Raw genomic sequence first — 22,724 nt, forward strand, 5'->3', positions numbered from 1 at the left:
TGTTTCACTTTTTACTTGCTGGTTAGATTTAGACACCAAAAACTACGCAGTTAGGTTTAGAAAAAGGTTGTCGTGTGGCTTAAAAGATCCTGCTTCACAACATTACACCAGTTCTTTGAAAAAAACAAAGCTTAACTAGTGTGTTTAATTGCAATGCCCTGAGGTTCATAAGAAGCATCTCTATCAATTGGGAGTGGTAGACTGGTTGCCGTAACCCAGTACATCACCGCGCTGCCTCCAAAGGGCACTTTTTGTGTATCTTTGAGACACCGGTGGCTTTGACAGAACAGCAGTATTTGATGCCCAGGAATGGCAGGAGACTCAGAATAGATTACCATAGTAATATCCCTCTTAATGTCCTTGGTCTGTGAATGTGACATGAAATGTCTTTTCCCAGATTTTTTTTCTTTGGTTGTCTCTTCCTCACTGTTTAGATAGACTTGGGTGCTGTTTTTAAGGGTAAAAGTGCTTTATTGTTATTTCTGGGGGTAAAGAAGCCACTGTTTTTTAGTACTGTTGTTCTCTGAGTGATCAGACCTGTATCCATTCATGGTTGTTTCCCCGATACCGTCACTACCCAGCCTGTGCAAATGCAAAAGGGTCCCCGGCCAACTCTCTTCCACAGAAGTATTTATTTTTCCATTGCATTATACTTGGGTTACTTTATCTATTTTGTACTTTATTAGTAATGATGAAAAGAAAATATTTGCACATTTATCTCCTCCATGTGGCAGCTGAGTAATAAAGATATTAGAGAAATGAGATGAAACCTCATTTTTGTGTAAGAATGTTTGAACTGTGCCACCGGCACTTTCAATTCAGGCTTTGTTTTCTTTTTCTTTTTTTTTTTTAATTTGTATGGTTTAATAGAGCATAAGTAGAAATCTTTTTCAGCCTGTGCATGACTAAAGCGAAGGTCTTATCTGATTGTGCTTTCTTTTGGTTTAGGGCAGAAGAAGCACCCGTAGAGCACTGTTAGTGTGTTGTGCCATTTTCTTCTTTGTTTTTCACCACCTTTAGCCTGATGGGGTTTCTAACTTTGGGTAGATCAACTGCACACATGATGGCTTTCTCTATGACTTTATACAATCACTGTGTCTACTTTTGTTTCATAACCTGTGATTCCTGACTGATCTGAACACAGCCGTGTCTCCTCGCAGAATGGATGCATTCTTTTTGTTGCACCGACATTGTTTACCATGAATCTTGTGCGGTCCTTCAGGAGAAGGTGTGAGGTGACTTACGTTCTCATTTCAACACTGGATGCTCTAATTCAAACACACCTTCTCATCCCTCTTTGTGTTACTGAGGGGAGAGGCAGGCCTCCGAGGTTATTTTATAGCTTGGTTAGTGACAGATTCTCAGAGACGAAACACACAAATCAGCATCTACAATCGAGTGCGCTGAGCGGCAGCATTAACTGGTGTCTTGAAATTCCTATGGCTGAGTGTCAGGCGACTATTCTTATTTTGATAGAGTATTTTCATATTGTAGGTGGCGCTTAGTCGTGCCTCAAAGCATCAGATTAGTTGACAAAGACAATAACATTCTCCCATAGGTTGAATAAGCTTAATGTCTTTTATATAATGTTTTGATTGTATGTTTTCTTTTTTAATAAAAAAGAAAATGAATTTCTCTTATAATTTTTGTCAGATTTTTGTTTTTGGAAGATTTTCCATGTCTGATATGTCCACACTAAGCCTCCACAAGCTTGAAGGGCTACTCGCCCAACACGGGGACTGAGTCATCTGTTGTCTTATAATGGGTCGTAAACAGCCACTGAAGGCAGAGTTTCTGAATGCTGGGACTGTTGACTGTGATGGTAGGCAGTCATAAACCTCACTGAACCATTTGCAACTGCCTAACTGCATTAATGCACTGAAAGCTCGGGTGAGTCAGACAAGGAACAAACAAGGTTGAGCTGTGACGCACTGTGCTCCGCCACACCTAGAAACTGCAGTAATGCTGGAGGATCATACGATTTCTAAGTATTCAATGCATAAAGAGAGAAAGGTCACTTTGCTATAAGTGTGCCATGTAGCTGCAAACAGAAAAGGCAGCTTGTTATATAAAACACATTAATTCCACAACTCAATAATGTGAAGTCTACACTCTTGCGATTCTCAAATGCTGATAATATCAAGTATTTAAAATGTGATAAAAGGCTGCATTTTTTTCATAGTGAAAACTACAGTTCCTGGGTGAGTGCCAGGAAGAGTGTGTTTGCCACTTGTGCTTCTCCAGGATTAATAAGGTCATGATTATATTCTATAAATACAGTAATGTATAATTGATGCTGGTGTTATCAGATAGTATGAAAATCAGAAATGTGCTCCTGGAAAAGTATTCATGTAAAAAAAAAAAAAAAAAGACAAACCCATCAGCTCTCACCTGACTAATGACAGGTCCCTGTCAAACATAACCTAGACTAAGGATGTATCATGCCTCAGGACATTTTTCTAATTATACACTGCTCAAAAAAATAATGGGGAATAAAAATAGGGAATCAATAGGGAAAAAAAAAATCATGCCGATATCTATACTGATATGGACTTGGTAATGTGTTAGAAACCAAAGGACATGGGCACCTGGGTGGCTTAGTGGTAAAGCCGGAACCACATACACATGCTGCATTGCAGTGCGGGTTCACGTCCTGGGCCGTCGCCAATTTTCCCGCGTGTCTTCCCCCATATCTTTCCCCCATTTCCTGTCTCTCTCCACTGTTGACAAACACCGCTGTGGCCAAAAAAGAAACCAAAGGATATAGTTTGATGGAAATGAAAATTACCTACAAAGGGCTGAATTCAAAGACATGCTGAAAATCAAAGTAACAAAATTATGTGGCAGGCAAGTCCATTTTGCTAAAATTCCACTGCAGCAACTTAAAATGGTACTCAGTAGTTTGTCTGAATGTCCACATACTTGTATGCATGCCTGACAATGTCGGGGCATACTCCTAATGAGACGGGGGATAGTATCCTGGGGGATCTCCCAGATCTGAACCAGGGCATCACTGAGCTCCTGAACAGCCTGAGGTACAACCTGGCGACGTCAGATGGACCGAAAGATAATGTCCCAGAGGTGTTCTATTGGATTTAGTTCAGGCGAGTGTGGGGCACAGTCAATGGTATCAATTTCTTCATCCTCCAGGAATCGCCTGCAAACTCTCACCACATGAAGCCGGCCATTGTCACGCACCAGGAGGAACCCAGGACTGACTGCACCAGCGTAGGGTCTGACAGTGGGTCAAAGGTTTTCATCCTGATACCTAATGGCAGTCAGGGTGCCCTTGCCTAGCCTGTAGAGATCTGTGCATCCCTCCATGGATATGCCTCCCCAGACCATCACTGACCCACCACCAAACCAGTCATGCTGAATGATGTTACAGGTAGCATAACCTAGCCAAATACAAAACTAGTGACAAAATTATCAGAAAAAATGTCAGTGGCCTCCAGCTGTAAAACCAATATCCGTTTTGGGGGTTGTCTCATTGTTGCCCTCTAGTGTACATGTTGTTAATTTCATTAACATCAAAGCAGCTGAATCTGATTAACAATCCTATCTGCTACTTAACTGACCAGATCAATATCCCAGAGCTTTAACTGACTTGATGCTTACTCTGATTAAAAAGTATTCGTTTATTTTATTTTATTTTTTTGAGCAGTGTGTCATCCATCTACCCATTTTCTTAACCAAGTTTATCCAGGTCAGGGGCATGGCAGGGCCGGAGCTTATCCCAAATGTCACTGGGCAAGAGCTGGGATACATCCTGGACAGGCTGTCAGTCGATTTAGAATCACCAATTGACCCAACATGCAGTACCTCTGTAGTGTAGTGTTTTACACATTTGCCTAACAAGTGAAAGATCAATGATTCAGTTCCAGGAGTTTGTGTCAGGAAGGGCATCTAGCGTAAAAAACAAACCAACTGTAGTGCCCCTTTGTGATTAACCTGAAAATGAAAATGAAGGGAGAACAACTCCACCCAGAAAGACCACAGCCAGCTGGTGGAGTTGAACCCAGGACCTTCAGCACCACACTGCCTAATTATACTAATAATTCTGATGACGTCTATATACTGCAGACTGTGTTAGTGTTAAAGAGAACCAATAGATGCAGCAGGAAATGGGGCTATCACAGTATGAGATTTTCACTTCATAATTACCATGATCCAAAAAAAGATAATATTATCTCAATATCTAGAACATTTGGAAAAGAAAAAGTAGCAGCGCTATCAGCCAAATCCGTCTATAGCTCTGTTTATTATCTATTGGCTTCTGTTGCTAAATTCATTTAAACATCCAAATTTAAGTCCTTGTAATGAAAGAGGCTGTATCCATAACTGTACTAAAGGATACAAATAGAACAATAACTTTTACAGTATTCTCATATTGCCCCACTGACACAATAACAATGGTTCTTTTAAAAATGATATGATTATCATCAACACATGGTCAAATCTTTTCAAACTGCATCGTGTCACAGGGGCTATTACTCTTATGTGCAAATTTAAAAACCAGGAATTTTGCTTGGCACTAAAAAAAAAAAGAAACTCCTCAGTTTTATCTGAATATAGTCATAAAACTGGCTAAAGTAAACCCAGAGGTTTAACCCAACATTTAAAATTACAATAGTGCAAGTCTCCAGACAAAGAGTGGTTGTGTTATATTTATTATCACGATAACACAACAATCTGAACAACTACATATCATAACAGGGACATTTCTCTACTGGCATAACAGTTCCTTAACAATACACAACAAACCCAGAGTCTAAAGATAGATACAACCACTACATAATGCACTACCAAGTATTTTAGATGTGTTTGATACTTAGTTGGAGAATCACAAGCATATCCAATACCTTTATTACTTGACAACATCTAAGTGCATTTACATTGTGCTTCAGTCTCAGTGTGAATAGTCCACATATCCTAACCTGTGCTTAAATTGTCTTTTTTTTTTTTTAATACTGAGTACATGTACTATGCATACACAGTGAACAAACACACAAAGACAGAAGTGCAATAACTGCTGGCTGCACTGTAGACGGCTTAAATAATTAAAATGAGCAGTAACATTTTTGCACACAATAGCAGGCACAACCCCGACACGATGTACATCTACGTCGTCCACTACAACAAACAGCTGTCAACACATTATAGAAACACAAAGTCTATTCAGCCTGTCGACTGTGGGAAAGGGGATTCAACATGCTGCCATTTTTCAGCTTTTCTCCGAAAAATTAAAAGCAAGACAGCCAAACCCTTAGTCACAAATCCATAAGGAAAATCCTCCTGTTTCCCTGACAAGGAATAGGAGAGTTTACTTCAAAAAACACAGGTAAATTTGAATCTTACATTGGTACAGATCTGAGTTCAGAATTGTACACTATGTCATAATGATTGCCAACACACTAAAAAACACACAACAACACATTCTAAGAACATAACATCTGTCACTGAGCGTGAGCAGAGGTTTGGTTTAATATTTCAAGGGACTGTAGAAAAATTATTAGGTGAGAAGAGGGCTCAGAAAATAATATTCTGCCTTCCTTGTTGTTACCATTGTTAATATAGTTTTATATATAAATACTCTATGTGAAAATATAAGATTAAAGGACTCTGAAAACATATTTTAGTTTTTAGCTTTTATTGTATGGATGAGGTCTCATAAACCCAGCTCCAAAAAAAAAGCATCCAAACTTTTTCAGAATCAAGGTTATCCACAGAGTCCTACATTTTGTTCTTTAATTTCCCTGATGGAATCTTCCTAAAGGGATTCATAAAGTTTTATCTAATCTAATTTTAACAATTTTGGACGTTTCTGTATCGTATCTTCTTTCATATTCCCATAGAGTAGGGAGTGCTCCGTTTGAAAAAGATGCTGTTATGTATTTACATGAACTTAACAGCACTGGAATCAAAATCTGTCGGTGTTTGCTTTGCTGCCATTGAGATTCTACTGTCAGTCAAATGTGATTAAATCAGACCCTCAGTGAAACAATATTTTTGCCTGATAAGATGTTCACTGTGTTACATTAAGAGATTGTGGACTCGGCAATAATGGGGTCGAGACATATGGGAGTCTGCAACCAGTCTGTTTGTTTTTGTGAACTGTGAGACATTATGGAGCCTGATATTCATTTATTGTGTGGATGTCCTAATTCACTCAAATTGGTCCTTTTTTTTTTATTTTTCTTTTTTATGCCAACTGTGTAAACTGAAGCCAAGCTTCAGAGTTTTTGTTTCATAGTTAATATGTCTTCTCAAAACATTAGCCCTGATGTTTTCTTGTTTTTTCTAAGAATATGAATTACAGTTACAGAAGAAAAGCATGCTTTCAGGGGCTTTGATGTGGAAGGTCTAGTTTATTGTGTGTTTCTACAAAGGCCCCCTTATCAGCCCAATAATGTTTACACAGTCCCTAATGGCGCTGAACTTTTGAGCTCTCTAAAATGATTTTGTTTACAATCACAAACACAGAACTCAGCTACAAGATCATGAAAATACCACAAGAGAGTTCGTCTAATGTATTCCCTCAGTAAATGCTGTCCTATTCCTCAACAGTGAATACACAGATATTAGCCACGTGTTTGATTTTACTCTACGAAGGCTGATGATTTACAAAAACGCTATATGTTTTAACCCTAAAGAAATTATTGTGACCCAAACTTTACCCAAACTAGGATTTCTGTTGCCAACAGGTGTTTTTGTATGTTAGAGAAATGTGTTGTCTAGCCATAAAGAAAGTATCACACTACAATGTGCTCATCACGGGATGATAATTGGTTTAGAGCTCCACCAAAACGCAGCTGAAACTGCCAGAAATAAAGTCCCTCAGATTCAATACGATCCTCTTCACAAGCTCTCTGAAAAGTGGGTTCCTAGCGTTTCTTTCCTTTTTTCAAAAGTGTTCATCTTGAAAGGGTGACGTGCTTTGATTCCAGACCCCTTGCAGTTCTGACCTTTCATCGCATAAGCAGGAGGGATTTCAAAACATTAAACACCACTGCGCCCGTGGTTGTTTTTTGTTGCTAAAACTTGCATTTGTGCCTCTGCTTGCAGAGCACCATGCTGAAAGCAGCCTGCATGCCTCCCTGTTGGCATATCAACATTGCTACACCAGACCAGTCTGCATGTGGACGTGTAACGGGTACGGGTGGTAGACGAGCGGTGGTTGGGCCTGAGTGATGAAGTAGCTGTTGTAAATGGGCTCTGTCATGTACGGCGCTGGCTGATAGAAACAGGTAACGTTGGCTGTGTTGGGGATGGCGTTCTGCTCGCCCAGCACCCTCAGAGCCAGAACTGTGATCATATTGAGGGTCTGTCTCCTCTCGTGTCCCATCAAACACACCGTGCTCTCATCTATCACACGCCGCAGGGTCATTAAATAGTCATATTTGCTCGTCTCCTCGCTGCCGATGAAATGGCACTGCAAGTAGGCCTCAATCTTCCTCTGCTGCTCGCTTACATCGGGAAAGTCGATGAAGAAACGGGAGCACATGTATCGCTCCAAGGACTTTATCTCTGTCTCACTGGCTGGCCGGAAGTTCCTCACCAGCAGGTCACTGTATTTTAGCAATCCTCCACCTCTGATCTCCTCTGGGTTGTGGGTGGCAATGAGGCGGTTTCGAAGGTGATCCATAGCCTGATCAAAGTCTCCATACATGCACTCAGCTTCAACAGTGATGGTGGGCTGCCCGGCTTCACCAAGCCATGAGCTTGGCTCACATCTGTTTGGGACAGTGTCTGCCAGCTCCAGTTTCTGCTCATCTACTTGAGGCTGTGAGGCTACACCTACTGCACATGAATTGCTTTGAGTCTTTGAATCAGGTGGCTCTTTTGGGTGTTTAGGTTTAACAGTTTGTTCTAAAGTTTCTCTGGAGCAAGTCGCATCCTGTGGTGTCCTGACTGGACTGTATGTGGGAACTGTAAGGACATCTGTACCCTCTGAGTTGTCCGTTTTGGAGCTTGATGTATTTGAACTGTGAACCTGAGGACTATCCAGCGCGGGAGGTTTCGGCTGAAGTTGTTTTGGTATTTCTATGGGTGGAAACAGCTGTGTGGTAAGGTCTGACAGATCAGTTAGTAAAGACCATTTCTCAGGTTTACTAATCAACTTCCGTGACATTTTTCTCTGTAGTTTCGGTGAGGGGCAGTAGTCTGGCACAATATCCGGTGATGTGCTGCAAGATTTTTTAGCTGGGGGAGGAAAGGAGAATTCAAGATTTGAATCTTGTAGGTTTGGGGTAGAATCTGTCCTGCAGGTTACTGAGTCTACTTTTAAGTTTTCTTCACAATGAGCTACATCCTGTGGAGCCGACTTTTCAGTATTAGCTGTACATACTACAGGCTGGGAAGTTTGCGCCTCACATAGTTCTTCACTACTCTGTAGCGTTAAACATGCATGTGTCGTCAGAGGATCCTTGATATCTGCAAATAAAGTTTTAGGTGATGCAACTAGAGGATAATCATTTTTAAACTGTCCTTTCTCTTCTTTGTTGTCTTCACACAGCTCAAACACAATTTCCTCCTCTGAATGTACATCCTCAATGCCCTCCACTTCCTCTTCCTCCTGCTGTAAGTTTATGTTCTCAGGTTCCAGCACCTGCTGCACCTCATGCTTTCCATCCACATGCTCAACCTCTTCCTGTGGAAGTTCTTCCTCAAGCACAGAAACAGTTTCATCCTGGCATGTATTTTCTGCGCTGGTTCCCACTGCAGAATCTTCTTTAATATGCTCTTCAGCATTCTGAGGAATGTTTGGTTTCTCTTGTCCTTTGTTTTCACTGTTGTTGTCTCCTTTAGAAGAAGGCCCAGCATTCAGTGCCAACTTCCATTCTTGTTTCCTTTCATTCTCCCAGTAGGACTCAAGCATACGATCTAATATAATTTGGAAGGAATCCACACTGAACTCAAACTGTCTTCTAAGGGAACTAACAAATCGAAGCCCTACGGTTTTAGCCCTGTTGTTAGAAAGTGAGATAAGGCTCCATCTGTCATGCTCATTGAAAACTTTCACCATCTTCTGTACATAGGCTTCCTTCATTGTCAGGCAGGTGATCTTCCGTCGGTTGACTCCAGAAGGGAGAAGGTCTCGTAAGCTGCCCAGCACCACCTCCTTAATAACTTGGAAGTCTTCCTGCCTCGGAAGCTCCACTCCAAAAATGATGTCCAAGTCTTTGTAGCCGAGCCCGTTGTCTTTTATGAGGACGTGGCTGGCAGTCATGCCATTGAGGCGAACATCTTTAACCTGAATGTTCCTTTCAACCAGTCGGTCCTTCACAACACGAATGATGTCTTTCGCTCTCACCTGCAGTGTAGGAAAATTTCCTCGCCCATGGATAGGGATTACCTCAGTCAAGACTTTGTCAAGAGCCCGAACTTGCTCCAGGGTCAGATTGTGGAACCTCTTCTCTGTTTGAAGCTCCATGGTCTTCACCTGTGGAACAGAGTTTTGCGTCACATTACGGCTAACATCTTACACTGGCTAGTGACCAGATTGAAAAGTAAAAGAGATTAGAAGACATAATATCATGTGAAATGTGTACTTTTTCATAGATTTCCATAAGCCACTAGCACTGAGCCATTGTTCTCTGTGCAGCCCTTTACAACAGGCCGTATGCATAGAAAGGTGTTACAGACTTGGCTTTTGCCCCTTTGTTTTCTTCTCCTCTGGAAAGTGTTGTATGTTCAAAATGCAGTCAAAATGAATAAGTGTGCTAAAGGCTTTTGCCAGCCTCATTCCTCTCTGGTTGCAATATGTGCCAATTATTTATTCGCTGGATTTGAAATTCAGCAATTCAGCATTAGGGACAATGGGCAGCTCTGAGGACTGAGGATGTCTCAGTGATTAACTTGCCTAGTCTGCTGCCACTAGATGGCAACAGAATTGTAACATATGGCAAAGTCAACTAAGTGGCATAGGGAGAGCTTAAACATAAGCCGCTGATGACGCACTGTAACAAATTACATTTCCCATATTGTGCACGAGATAATCCCACAACTTTATCTGCAAATAAAAATATGCTCTTACAAGATTATGACTGAATGTGCTTGCCATAAAACTAGCTACTAATCAAATGCACAGAGCAAATTTGTAACATTGTTCCTACTTTACAATCCCTCCCACACCAAATTGGGGCATTTTTCTCCCAGCCATGGGCACTACCAGCTGCTTCTCACACCATTTTACTTGTTCACACGAGATAAATATTCAGTAGTCACCAAGTTGAATTTCTTCCATGATTACACGTCCATCTGCTAGTTACAGGTGACTCACCTGTCTGTCATTTACCAGTTGAGAGGTAATCGTGGAAAAAATTCAACTTGGCGATTGCAGAACCTGGTTGCTCTGTAAGAGACGAGCTGGATTTGTCTATTTATAATGCAGGTATCTGAGGGAGTGCCGAAGTAAAGGTTGTCATGCATAATGAAACAGGGCCGTGGTTCCACACCAGCCTGCATATTGTTGCTAATATACAGCATTATGTAAATATTCCTGGTCTTTTAATGTCATCCCATCTGAAATAGTTTTTGATAAACTCTTCAAATTAAGAAGGGGGCAAAGGGGAAATGAGTAAGAGGGGGGGAAAGGTGGTCTGCGTCATCATTAATGCACGCTGACTCACTCTGTCAAATGACAAATGTCAGAATTTAGCCTGTTACCAAACATATACCACAGAGAAGAGCTTCACATTTAAGTGTGTACCGTACCTGCAGTAAAGAAATAGGTACATTTAGCTTATTATATACTACCACCATTTCTTTTTTCCTTTTTTTTTTTTTCCAAATCTAATCAAAATCAAGCTATTTCCTAAATCCTGGACGGGTGAAGCTGCATCAACTTTCAGGTCAGATACACTTAAAATTAAAGTGCACTGTTCTTCATATAAGATTTTTCCATTATAGCTCCTTATATTATTGTTATATATTGTTTAGATAAAGTTAAAAGAAAAGGGAATTGTTGAATTTTAACGTATTAAATAAAATATGGGCATAGTGACTAAAGCTTAATAAAAATACCCGTGTTACCTGTGCATATATAATCCCGTTAAACAACGAAAACTGAGACACAAACTGTGTCAATTTCATTCACATAAAACTGCACTTAATGAACTGTGCTGTGCACAGCGTGTGGCCAGCCTTCTCCAGCCTCTATCCCGTGTTAGTGTTTGACGGTCATCAGTGCAAAATGCAGTCAATGGCAGCAACTCAGGGCACAGGGAAGCATGGCCCACAGCAGCCTCTAGTGAATCTCAGGGGTTACATCAGCTCGGTCCTGCAGCAGGACTGCTCCTCTGCCACTTGGCTTCTTTATAGATAAGACTATATGACTCATACAGCCACTGAATGAAGCATCACACGTTGGCTCCCCTGGATTGTTTCTCTGTGCGCAAAAACGACACAAAATGCACCACTTGCGGTGGCATTATGGCTGTGAAACTCATGAAATATTTAAGCAGTAAAGCTTGTGACTGATTGAACCACAGTCCAGTCTATAATATTGAGCGCATAGGTGGCCGTGATGTGGGGACATACATAGGCTGCTGGTGGACATTTTTGCTTGGATCAACAACATTTTGCTCTTTAATGTTTCATCCACAAAGCAACGTGTTGTCCTCGGAACTTAAAATGTGTCCCAAATTAGTTCCAGATGTGACCAGCATCTGGATTTTCAGGTCCATTTATAGGCTACTAGTTGACAAGTTGACAGACAGTCTAAGTAAATGAACAGGCCAATCTTTTTGGCTGAAACTGAACAATGTGCTGAAGGAAGGGGAGAAAGACAAGCTTTTCCTGCGTTCTGCCAGCACAAGAGATAATTATACATTAAATATAAATTTAAAAAAAAAACTCACCTGCTTCGTGGTGGAAAGTAAAGCCAGAGCAGAGACAAAAGAAAAGAAAAAACAGTGATGTATCCAACAGGTTTCTGCGACCTCGTTGGAAAGGTTGATGCTGAAGTTATAACGCGGACAGTTTCCTTTCAGCTCAGGAGCCCTGTTTCCATGGCAATCAGGCGTCACGAAATTTACGGTAAATCACGACGCTCGGTGTCTTCCTAACTGCGAGTGACAGCCGCTCAAGTTTGAAACAAAGCCCGAATCTGAGGGCTGTCCAAGCGCATCTCAAGTGTTTGCTAAAGTTTGACTTGTAACGGTAGAGCATACCTATATGTCAGGCTGAACTACCGGCGTGCCTCCGCACTGCCGAGCTGTTGCGGGGTGAACATCACATCAGACGGAGTGAGTCATCCTCTCTCCCAGCCGTGATCCACACCGTAAATCTAATCATCAATCAACCGCTTTCACCGCCCACCGCTACTCCGCCTCTACAGCGCCGTGTCCGCTTCTATCAGTCGTCGGTCACTCAGTCACTGTATTCGGGGTTTACTCGTAGAAAAAACTGCGGTGTTTTAACGTTTTTATTTTATTTTATTTTCATTCACATTTCGGGAGGGAGGGGGCGGGGGGGGGGGGGGTGTCGTTGTGACGTTTGAATGGAATACCGTTCACGTGACGCTGACGTCGTTCATATTTTGGTCAGACATCAGGAAGTGCGGAAGAAGACGAAGCCCGAAACCTGAAAAGGGTGAAGTTTTATTGATAAGTTTTGTTATATTTAACAAAAAAGTTTTGGTAAGGAATTTATAGCGTAATTGTTGGATTTCAGAAGAACCGCCTCAAGATGCCCAGCATGGAAAGTATCCTTTTAAAGCGCGGTGAGAGACTTGGTGTAAGGTTAACATGGAGCTAAGCGAACCTAACACGGTGTTTTTCGACGAGAACGCTCAGATTAATGCGAAACGTTTGACATTGACCAAAAACACAGGCAACTGTTGAATAACCTTAGCGTTTTATCGTCTATATAGGCGTCGTATCTGGGCTGAAGGCCCTCAAAGCTTACACTGCTAATGGCTGTAAATAAAACAATTAGCGCTTTTGAAGTTTGAGTGTTAGCTAGAACTCCGAGTAATAATAAAAGGAACAAGATGGATGTGAGCGTATTATCCGGATATAACTGAACACAACGCTGCCGCGGTCTCCCAGGAGCTATACAAATATAGGCAAATTATTGGAAAAGTCCAAAAATACCTGTTATATAACCTGCGTCTGTCACAGTAGAACTCCTAAGAGGTTAAGAGTAAAATTAAATGTCAGATATTTTAAAGTGTAAACATTATATCCAGAATGACATTGGGATTTTAAGGCCTGTTCTGACGTTATTAGGGAATTAAAATCCTATTCATATATAATTAAATAGTATTTTTAATAAAGACTAACCTTGATGATAATCCATTTGACTAGACTTAGTTACAGTTCTTTGCAATCAAACATGTGGTAAACAGGATGATTTACAGTTAACTTGTCAGTGCTCTCTTGTGGACAGCCCATGCAATGGTGATGCTGTTTTAGTCTACTGGCGTAGCTCCACATTATCTACGTACTCTTGTTAAGATTGGAAAATAGATACACACAAGCCCAGTGTTGGATCACTAACTTGGGAAAACAAACTGTCTTTGAGCACCAGACAGAGGCTCAGAGGTCTGACCAATCTTTTTCTTTTCTTTTTTTTTGTAGCATGTCTGAACATTCAGCCCCAAAGTCACCTGATGATCTCAGACCCTTTTTATCTCAGGGTCATAGAGTTTCGCAAGCCTGATGTAGAATAGACTGACTGAATTGCTAAGTTGCTAAACTTTAGGCCTCAGAACTGGTTATTGAATATATGCCCTGGCAACACAATTTTAATTTGCTCCTGTTCTTCTTGATATCAAGTTTCTGCTTGAAACAGTTCTGCATATCTAAGTTTGAGTGTATTTGTTGCTGGAGAACTTAGTCTCTAAAGGCTCCAAAAAGGCTGCAGGTTTATTTTGTATTTTGTGGTCATTTATTTAACTGGAAATTTAGTGAGATGCAGTTATTTTATTTTATTTTATTTTTTTACCTTCCAGCAGTGATTTTTATACTTCAGATTAAAAAATAAATAAATAAGATAACAGTGCTTTGTTTTACCCAGAAGTAAAGTCTTTGTTTCATTATGAACAGTCTTTTACAACAGTTATTTCAGGCTCTTTTACAACAGGGTTTGAGCTTAGGCCACGGACAAATGAGAAGACATGGTTTTACAGATTTAAACTATAAATGTCAAGACTTGCAGCTACTAGCAAAAATGATCAAAGTGATCAGATGTGCTGGTTTTGTTTAGGCAGTGTTCTTCTTTAACTTGTTTTACCAGAAAATCTCTTCAATCTAAAATTTGCCGCCAAAGAACTCCAAAGAAATTCCAAGAAATGTGACAAAGAGGAAAAACTAGAGAAGGCTAAAGTCAAGAAGGTAAGCAGCTCTGACTCTGAAGCCAGTCATCAGTTCATGAAAGACTGCTCAAGATTTTACTGAACTGCATTATTTTTATGTCACCCCCCAGGCCATCCAGAAAGGAAATATGGAAGTGGCAAGGATCCATGCAGAGAATGCCATCAGACAGAAGAACCAGTCAGTGAATTTCCTGAGGATGAGCGCCCGGGTAGATGCAGTTGCAGCGAGGGTCCAAACTGCAGTCACAATGAACCAGGTACACAGCATTCTGCTGTAGGCTTAGGAAAGTCAGTTAGAGACTGAAGATAACATTTCAGTCATACCTGAGCTTTGTTTGTGGGCATTTTAATGATGTGGTGGTTTTCTGTCTCAGGTCACAAAATCTATGGCTGGAGTGGTGAAAGGCATGGACGCCACTCTGAAGAGTATGAATCTGGAGAAGGTAGAGCAGCCTACATGTGAAATAATGTGATCTTTTTATTGATAAAGAACTGATTAAAACAACTTGCTAATGCTTGTTTTCAGATTTCAGCTCTCATGGATAAATTTGAACACCAGTTTGAGACTCTGGATGTTCAAACAGCCCAAATGGAGGATACCATGAGCAGTACAACAACTCTCACAACACCACAGGTGCCCTACGCTTCTTTATTCTTATATTCTTTAATGTTGTCAGACATTTAAAGACTTGAAGCTTAACCCTGCTGTGTCGTGTGTATTTCAGAATCAAGTGGAGTCATTGCTGCATGAAATGGCTGATGAAGCAGGGTAACATTTTCAGTCTTTGCAATAGTTAAATCACATTTACCATGTGATGTGTTGTATTCATATAGCTGTACAGATACAGCTGGTATCATAGATATAGAGAGATAGATATTATCAAATGTTTTATACAGTATTATGAAAGCAAAGAGATTTCATTTTTGTTTGACAGTGTGCATTTTAATGTGCTTCTTGCTTAGGTTGGATCTGAACATGGAGCTCCCTCAAGGACAGACCGGATCAGTGGGTACCAGCGTGGCCTCTGCAGAACAGGTACACATGCTTTTAAGAGCATATTTAGTACTGCCACAGGGGTGTGAATGCTTGCAGAATTGTAAATTGAATGTTTCTCATGTAGATGAAGCATAAAAGAAAGAAGTTCTGTTTGCATCCACCAAACAAAGAGTCTCATCTTCATCCTCCTCATTCAGTGCCTGTCTTTTTTCTGTCCCTCTCTTGTCCAAAGGATGAACTGTCTCAAAGACTCGCCAAACTCAGAGATCAGATGTAAAGAATGACTGCAGTCGAATGACGCTTGAACAGGACTCTGAATTACCTGTACACTACCTGAATATAACTCTCCAACACCTTTTATCTACATCATGTCTTCTTTTGTTTTTACATCTCATGTGTCTCCTTTGAGGAGCTGTTGTATCATTCTTGGCCCCTGTTGGTGATGTGTTTATGATAACATCACATTATTAAAATGGTGTATGTGGTGTGAAAAATATATGTATTTCTTAAATATATATATTTACCAATAAAGAGGAAGTAATTTAAGATTATTGTTAAGTATGTATACTTAAGAAGTCCATAAATGGGGGAAACGGGGCGGTTGTTACCCTGTATTTATAGGCTAATTTCATATAGATGTGGTGAAATGATTAAAGTTTCAGGGGACAGATTTCAACATTTGCTTGTGACTGCATGATTGCAGACAGCATTTATGGATTTTTCTCTTCTTGACATCAAGGTTTGGAAAACCCAGTTATTGGTGAACTGACTTCCTTTGTTGATTTATTATATTTTGTTTGTGTGAAGATCCTGCAAGATTACCCTGAGTTTTTTCTTGTCTTCAGTATTCTTACTGATTGATTGTGAAGGGGTTCAGAAATTAAAGAGTAAGTAAACAATAAAATTTTATAATGCTTGTATCTCTTTTGCTTTTCAATTAAACTAATTCATCCTCTTCTTGTTAACTATAAAAATTTCATATTGGAATGAAATGCCTGCTTTCAGAAAGAAGTGTGGATTATTTTGTATCTGTCAGGAGTAAAATCTGTCATTTATAAATATAATAAAGGCACCAGTTTGTAAATGATATATGCCATGTGGTGCTGCAGAAGCTCATAGAAACCAAACATTAATATCCAGTATTAAACATTCAAAATAAACAATTTTTTTTGCCAGTAAAGAATACACAGGTGCATAATATGAATATGCAATGTAAAGGATGATGCACATTATCTCAGGTGCCTCTACTCGCTTTAGTGAGAGATTTCCAAATGCAGATTTCCTCTTCTTGCCAGTCAAGGCTCTCATTTTCCTCTCAAAGGAGACAAGTGGTCCAAATGAGCTGTTCTGTCTGTTATCCCTCTCGGCAGTTATTCTGTGTCTGAATAATCAGCTGGACTGTATGCAGAGAGGATTAGAAGAAATCCAACTCTGTAGACCTTAAAATTGCTCTACAAGAAAAAAAAATCACCTGTTGAAAGTTGTCAAGAGATTTGCATGAGCTATCATATAGATATTTGCATTACATGAATGGGCGCAAGCATGATGACTTTCTGTAGTTAGGATCAGTATAAAGAAAAATTAGCCAGCTTATTTCATTCTTTCTTACACACTGTTGGTCATTGCTGTGCTGCTGATGTGATTCTGACGCTACACTTTTAGCTCTTCGTTTGAAACATTTAAAATACTAAAGAGGAAATAACCAAATCCATTAAAGAAATCACAAATTAACGAGCACAGCTTATAGTGACATCGAACTCTAGTTAGTTAGCTACAATATGAAACTGCAAAATCGCATTCTCAAAGTCGAAAGTTTTCGATTAAAAAAAAAATATTGTATTGTTTTTTAAGTGTTTACTGTGGCTACAGTGTTCATCCATTAGAGCTGATAAAATACCCAGCAATGAATACGAGCATTAAAGCCATAAGTAATACCTTTGTGAATGTTTTCACGTCACATTTTAACGCAAGAATATTTAAATCCTTGTCGTCGCTCGTTTTATTTTGAAATCCCCTGTGGCGTAATTGCTGTCCTTTCTACCTTGACGACCGTGTAGCGTTTGAGCGTCTAACAGGCCTCTAGTGGCCAAACTGGGGAACTGAAACATGTAAGTATGTTTGTAAATGCAGACAGAAGCGGTTTTAGTGCGGGTTAGATCATTGTTAGATCATAAGAATGATAATAATCAGAAACGAATTTTTCTGACAACTCTTTGGCCGCAGTGTCACGACAGACGTGTTACCACGCAACACAAACGCGAATTGTGATATTTCCTGTGTAAGGTTTCAAAATAAAAACATCTAAATTGACAATCTGTGACGTAATTATGTGGTATTTCTGTAACCCAGGTGGTCAGCCAGTCACAGGTCTTAACGTGGTCTCTGAAACTTGTAGCTATGGGTTAACAGTGACACCCTTAGTTATTTATTTAAAATATTTTTATTTTATGTAACAAAGTCGCAAACCAGAAAATGTTTTGATTTTTATGTTTAAAGATTAAACTCACTCATAAATTGTATTGGAGCCTCTCAATTTGAATATCCAATATAAACCAAGAGGGACTTTTTCCATCAGGTCTTATAAATTGTTTTTTCTTTCAGCTAATTGATTTGTATTTTCTCATTTTATTTATCTTTTCCTTAGTTCAGCTTCCAGAGTCGCGATCTAATATTGTAGCCCCGTCTTTATCCTCGGTCCCAGCGCTGAACTTTAACCTAAAAGCGTCGGTGAGGGTTAAATCCATCACGGCCCCTGTGAGACTAAACTCGGGACCGGAATCCGACGGGCTCATCATGTGACTTTTGGCGTACACAGGAAGCAGCTGATCCGGACTCCACTGCTGCTTCCATCGAGTAATGTTTATCAACTGTACTCGTTTACACAAAGGAAAACTACAGTCTAAAATTGCTTCAGTTTAAGTAACTGGTCGACCCTTTCGGGTAAGGATATAATGCGCTGCTGAATTTTAGTGCAGTTGTCCGGCCGTTTGTTTAAGCTAAGCTAAGTGAGCTGACATGGATCTGTAGTGGTTCGTGCTAGCTAAGTTAGCATTAGTTTCAGTGTTTATAACAGAGAAAGAAGTTTAAATAAGTTCGGCAAGTTTATTTTAGATTTAAGATTATTGAAGATAGGAACTAACGGAATATGTTTGACTTGTTCCCGTTTTAAGCGTTCAGACGGGTTATGAACAAATTTTTTTTTTTTTTTTTTTTGGTCCGCAGCCAAAAATAGGAAGAGGAGGACAGCTGCAGACCCAGGCTGAAGTCATCTGAACTGCGGCTTACTCAGACACTCGTGTTTGCTGAGGGGGATGTCAAGCACAGCAATGAAGAAAAAGGTAAAGCAAGGGCAGATAAGTAACTCTTACAGCATCACTGAGTATATTTTAGCCGTTTTGAGGTTCTGGGTGTCATAAAATCACAGCTTCTTCCATTTAATTCATTCTTTGAACTGATTGTGGACACAGTAACCCTTCCCACCATAATAATGAGTCACAAGAGTGTGTGCGCGTGTGCGTGCTTTTCAGGTGTTACTGATGGGGAAAAGTGGGTCTGGAAAGACCAGTATGAGATCAATCATCTTTGCCAATTACATAGCTCGAGACACACGGCGCCTTGGAGCTACAAGTAAGAGCACTTTGAGAACTGTCTTTATGAAGATGTATTTTTAATCCTCAGCATTTCTTTATTTGCATTTATATAACTCTTCAAATAATTTTTTATTGATTCTAGTTGATGTGGAGCACTCCCATGTACGGTTTCTTGGCAATCTGGTTCTAAACCTGTGGGACTGTGGAGGGTAATGCACATTTGTTCATTATTTGCCATTTTTTTGGACCAGCCTTGACAAGTCAAAGTCATTCCCCATTGTTAATCACTCATCTCTGCTTTTTAATCCACCAGACAGGACACATTCATGGAGAACTACTTCACCAGCCAGAGAGACAACATTTTCAGAAATGTAGAGGTTCTTATTTACATATTTGATGTTGAGAGCCGCGAGCTAGAGAAAGATATGCACTACTATCAGTCGTGTCTGGAAGCCATCCTACAGAACTCCCCTGATGCCAAAGTGTTCTGCCTTGTGCACAAAATGGACCTAGTGCAGGAAGACCAGAGAGATTTGGTGAGCTTTAACTAACATTTTGTACATCATCAGTACTGCTGTTCTACTCTCACCATTATGATACTGACTCTGTGGACTCCTTTTTTAAAAGCAGTTAAAAACATTTTTAATTTCATAATGAGGCCTTTTGTTGAGATTCTCATTGATTGTCACTGTTCTCTTTTAGTTTTCCTTTATTCTATTTTGCTCTCTGTATTCAGCTGTCAATTTTTCTGTCTTTACAGATTTTTAAAGAGCGTGAAGAAGATCTGAAGAGACTGTCCAGGCCTTTAGCTTGCACATGCTTCAGGACATCAATCTGGGATGAAACCCTTTATAAGGTCTCAAATCTGTCTGGCTCTTTTTGTTTGTTTGTTTTTTGTGACAGCTTATGAAGCTCAGGCTTTAAGAAATATTTTTTAACATTTCTTTACAGGCCTGGTCCAGCATAGTGTACCAGCTCATCCCAAATGTCCAGCAGCTGGAAACAAACCTGAGAAATTTTGCACAGATCATAGAGGCAGATGAAGTTCTTCTCTTTGAGAGAGCTACCTTCCTGGTGAGAGCGGCCGCTTCCGCTGCCACTGCAGTGCCTGGGTAGAAAATATAGACATAGAAATGACAGCTGTTGTTTTTGTAAATGCAGGTGATCTCCCACTATCAGTGCAAAGAGCAACGTGACGCTCACAGGTTTGAGAAGATCAGTAACATTATCAAACAGTTCAAACTCAGCTGTAGGTAAGTCCACTGCAGGTGCATCACCTTGTCTCCAGATGCCGTCAGCTGGAGTTTTGTGGTTTTGATTTCATTTATTTTATTATTCCAGTAAACTTGCAGCCTCCTTCCAAAGCATGGAAGTAAGGAACTCCAATTTTGCGGCCTTCATTGACGTCTTCACCTCCAACACTTATGTCATGGTCATCATGTCGGACCCCTCTATTCGTAAGCAGTGAAAATAACATTTCTGTTCTGCAAATGCACAGTTATTAGAACAAAGCAGCATAATAATAATAATTATAACTCATGTCTTCTTTCTCCAGCATCTGCAGCCACTCTCATCAATATCCGTAATGCTAGGAAACACTTTGAGAAGTTGGAGCGGGTGGATGGACCAAAGCACAGCCTGCACATGCGAATGCGCTAGCCTGTGCATTTGTCCCAGTGGATACTCTCAGCCAATCAGTCCACAGACAGCATGTTGCGGTCTCCCTGCTCTGATTTCACACGAGCAGCCCTGCACCATTTCCTCTATATCTTCACGTTCAATCACAGTTATTACGGGAGAAATCATCTTTTTCTTTTGCTCTAAATTCTACAGGAGGAGTGATAACAGTCTGTTGGGGAAAAAAAAAAAAATTGTCCTAACTTGACACCTTAAAGGAATGAATAGTAGTTTACTACACAGGTGGGGAAGGGGATGGGAGGGTTAGGGGGAACTACGTTTGCTGTCACACTTTGTCATATTTCAGTAGATTCATTCACTCCGTGCAGTGAATCCCTGTGATTAGGGATGTTCTCCATATGAGAAGCAGCAGATATTGTTTGATTTGATTTTTAAATGCAGTTTGTAAGCTGTTACAAACAATATAGTTATATTCAGAAACATATTTGAAGTGTGTGTTTTTTTTTTTTTTTTTTCTTCTTCTGCTTTTAATCTTTGACTTTGCTCACTGCTTTTAGGAACACAAACACACAAATGCGGTGAACAGACATACACACAAGTGCGTATTTATTTTCTTGAGAAAGAAAATGTCCTGTTTACAGATGATCCTTGTGGGTGCGTTTCTCCATTGCAGTTCCATGAGGCCCACTTGACACTCAGCACCAGTTGTCTTGTACACATGACAACTGGTGCACCTGTTACGTGAGCTGACTGCAGTGGGTGAACAAATGGAGCAGCATGTTACAACACACATGGCTCATTTTTGTTCATTTAAGGCTATGGATACACTCACTGGTCACTTTATTAGATACACCTTGCTAGTACTGGGTTGGACCCCCTTTTTTTCTTCAAAACTGCTTGAATTTTTCATGGTATAGATTTAATCAGGTGCTGGAAACATTCCTCTGAGATTTTGATTCATATTGGTAAGATAGCATCACGTAGTTGCTGCACATCCATGATGAGAATCTCTAGTTCCAGCTCACCCCAAAGGTGCTCTATTTGATTGGTGACTGTGGAGGCCATTTAAATCAGTCATCATGTTCAAGAAACCAGCAGAGGTGGCAAAAGCACAGAATTTTTTTTTAAATTAAGAAGTACAGATATTTGTGTTAACAATACTCTGGTAAAAGTTGAAGTAGTGGTTCAACTTATTTAAAGTAAAAATAAAAAAGTGCAGGCTCTATAATGTACTCAAAGTAAGAAAGTAAAAGTAGCTCTTTAAAGGACATTTCCACCAGCTATTTTTGTGCAAAGCCAACTGAACCTAGTGCTAGATTAATATAATAAAGTAATAATAGACAGACATGGGAATACAAACTTTTTTTTTTTAGCTTTGCCTCCACACCTAAACAGAAAAACGAGTACAGTTAGGGGTTAACGTGGGATTCAACAGGTGGAGGAGCCCTAAAATCAGTTGTAGTGGCTCAGCGTGGGGAAAAGAATCAGACTAGATCAGCAGTTTCTGAAATACTCAGACCAGCCTGTCTATCACCAACAATCAGTCACATTCAAAGTACGGTAACTTAAATCAACTTTCTTCCCCAGTCTGATGCTCAGTTTGAATTCCAGCAGGTTGATTTGACCATGTATATATGCCTAAATGCACTGATTTGCTGCCATGCATTTGGGTGATTAGCTTTAAGCATTTCTGAGTAGCTGAACAGATGTACCTAACAAAGAATAAACCCTTCATTTATTCCCAGCAAGTGAAATTTGGTTTTGAGCTTTGAGTGGTTTACATGGTATTTGATTCTCATCAGAGAGAAACACTTTTTTTCATTCTGTAGATCGCAAGTAACTTGAGGTTTATTCATGGTACTTGATACCACCAACTGCTTCAGAGTCTGCAAAGGATATGGGCTATTACCTCTTGCCTCTTTATTGTAGCCAGATCTGATCCGGAGGCATTGTTCCAGCTGCGCTTATCGACAGTACTCATGTGGTTGAGTTGTATCCTGGAATGCAGAGGCTGAATAGCTGGAAAATCCCCAGTCTCTCCCCCCAGAGAGTGACTTTGGACAAAATAAATGGGAGCAATTTATTGCATACTGTGGTAGCAGCTTTATTTTAATGTAAGACTATTAAGCAAAGCTGATAGTAAGTAAAATTTGTGAAAACTTAAAGCTCAACAGCTTTG

At 40.1% G+C, this 22,724-nt stretch overlaps 3 protein-coding genes across 3 annotated transcripts; 2 read left to right on the forward strand and 1 right to left on the reverse strand.

Moving 5' to 3' along the window:
• Nucleotides 1-4,683: 4,683 nt before the first annotated feature.
• LOC115791535 (uncharacterized) lies at nt 4,684-12,440 on the reverse strand. Its single transcript, XM_030745621.1, has 2 exons — nt 11,862-12,440; nt 4,684-9,442 (listed from the first exon to the last, which is right to left on the reverse strand). Exon 2 carries the CDS (start codon nt 9,431-9,433, stop codon nt 7,118-7,120), a length of 2,316 nt encoding a protein of 771 aa, XP_030601481.1. The 5' UTR covers nt 9,434-9,442; nt 11,862-12,440; the 3' UTR covers nt 4,684-7,117.
• Nucleotides 12,441-12,690: 250 nt separating this feature from the next.
• Nucleotides 12,691-16,272, forward strand: LOC115791711 (charged multivesicular body protein 1b). Its single transcript, XM_030745926.1, has 8 exons — nt 12,691-12,706; nt 14,242-14,339; nt 14,431-14,577; nt 14,695-14,763; nt 14,847-14,954; nt 15,046-15,089; nt 15,284-15,356; nt 15,550-16,272. Exons 1-8 carry the CDS (start codon nt 12,691-12,693, stop codon nt 15,592-15,594), a joined length of 600 nt encoding a protein of 199 aa, XP_030601786.1. The 3' UTR covers nt 15,595-16,272.
• Nucleotides 16,273-18,077: 1,805 nt separating this feature from the next.
• rraga (Ras-related GTP binding A) lies at nt 18,078-21,029 on the forward strand. Its single transcript, XM_030745925.1, has 10 exons — nt 18,078-18,257; nt 18,540-18,655; nt 18,845-18,944; nt 19,050-19,116; nt 19,221-19,443; nt 19,668-19,763; nt 19,859-19,981; nt 20,069-20,160; nt 20,249-20,364; nt 20,463-21,029. Exons 2-10 carry the CDS (start codon nt 18,629-18,631, stop codon nt 20,564-20,566), a joined length of 948 nt encoding a protein of 315 aa, XP_030601785.1. The 5' UTR covers nt 18,078-18,257; nt 18,540-18,628; the 3' UTR covers nt 20,567-21,029.
• The last annotated feature ends 1,695 nt before the right edge of the window (nt 21,030-22,724 follow it).

This window comes from Archocentrus centrarchus, chromosome 14 (assembly GCF_007364275.1).
Source record: "Archocentrus centrarchus isolate MPI-CPG fArcCen1 chromosome 14, fArcCen1, whole genome shotgun sequence".
Taxonomy (NCBI): domain Eukaryota; kingdom Metazoa; phylum Chordata; class Actinopteri; order Cichliformes; family Cichlidae; genus Archocentrus; species Archocentrus centrarchus.

Excerpts from the sequence above, each read along its gene's own strand:
- rraga (XM_030745925.1), top strand. The coding sequence starts at position 18,629 with ATGTCAAGCACAGCAATGAAGAAAAAG. Across the intron at positions 18,945-19,049 it reads ACGGCGCCTTGGAGCTACAA|TTGATGTGGAGCACTCCCAT; the intron begins GTAAGAGCACTT and ends TATTGATTCTAG. Across the intron at positions 19,764-19,858 it reads GGGATGAAACCCTTTATAAG|GCCTGGTCCAGCATAGTGTA; the intron begins GTCTCAAATCTG and ends ATTTCTTTACAG.
- LOC115791711 (XM_030745926.1), top strand. Across the intron at positions 14,764-14,846 it reads AGAGTATGAATCTGGAGAAG|ATTTCAGCTCTCATGGATAA; the intron begins GTAGAGCAGCCT and ends GCTTGTTTTCAG. Across the intron at positions 14,955-15,045 it reads CAACTCTCACAACACCACAG|AATCAAGTGGAGTCATTGCT; the intron begins GTGCCCTACGCT and ends TGTGTATTTCAG.
- LOC115791535 (XM_030745621.1), bottom strand. The coding sequence starts at position 9,433 with ATGGAGCTTCAAACAGAGAAGAGGTTCCACAATCTGACCCTGGAGCAA.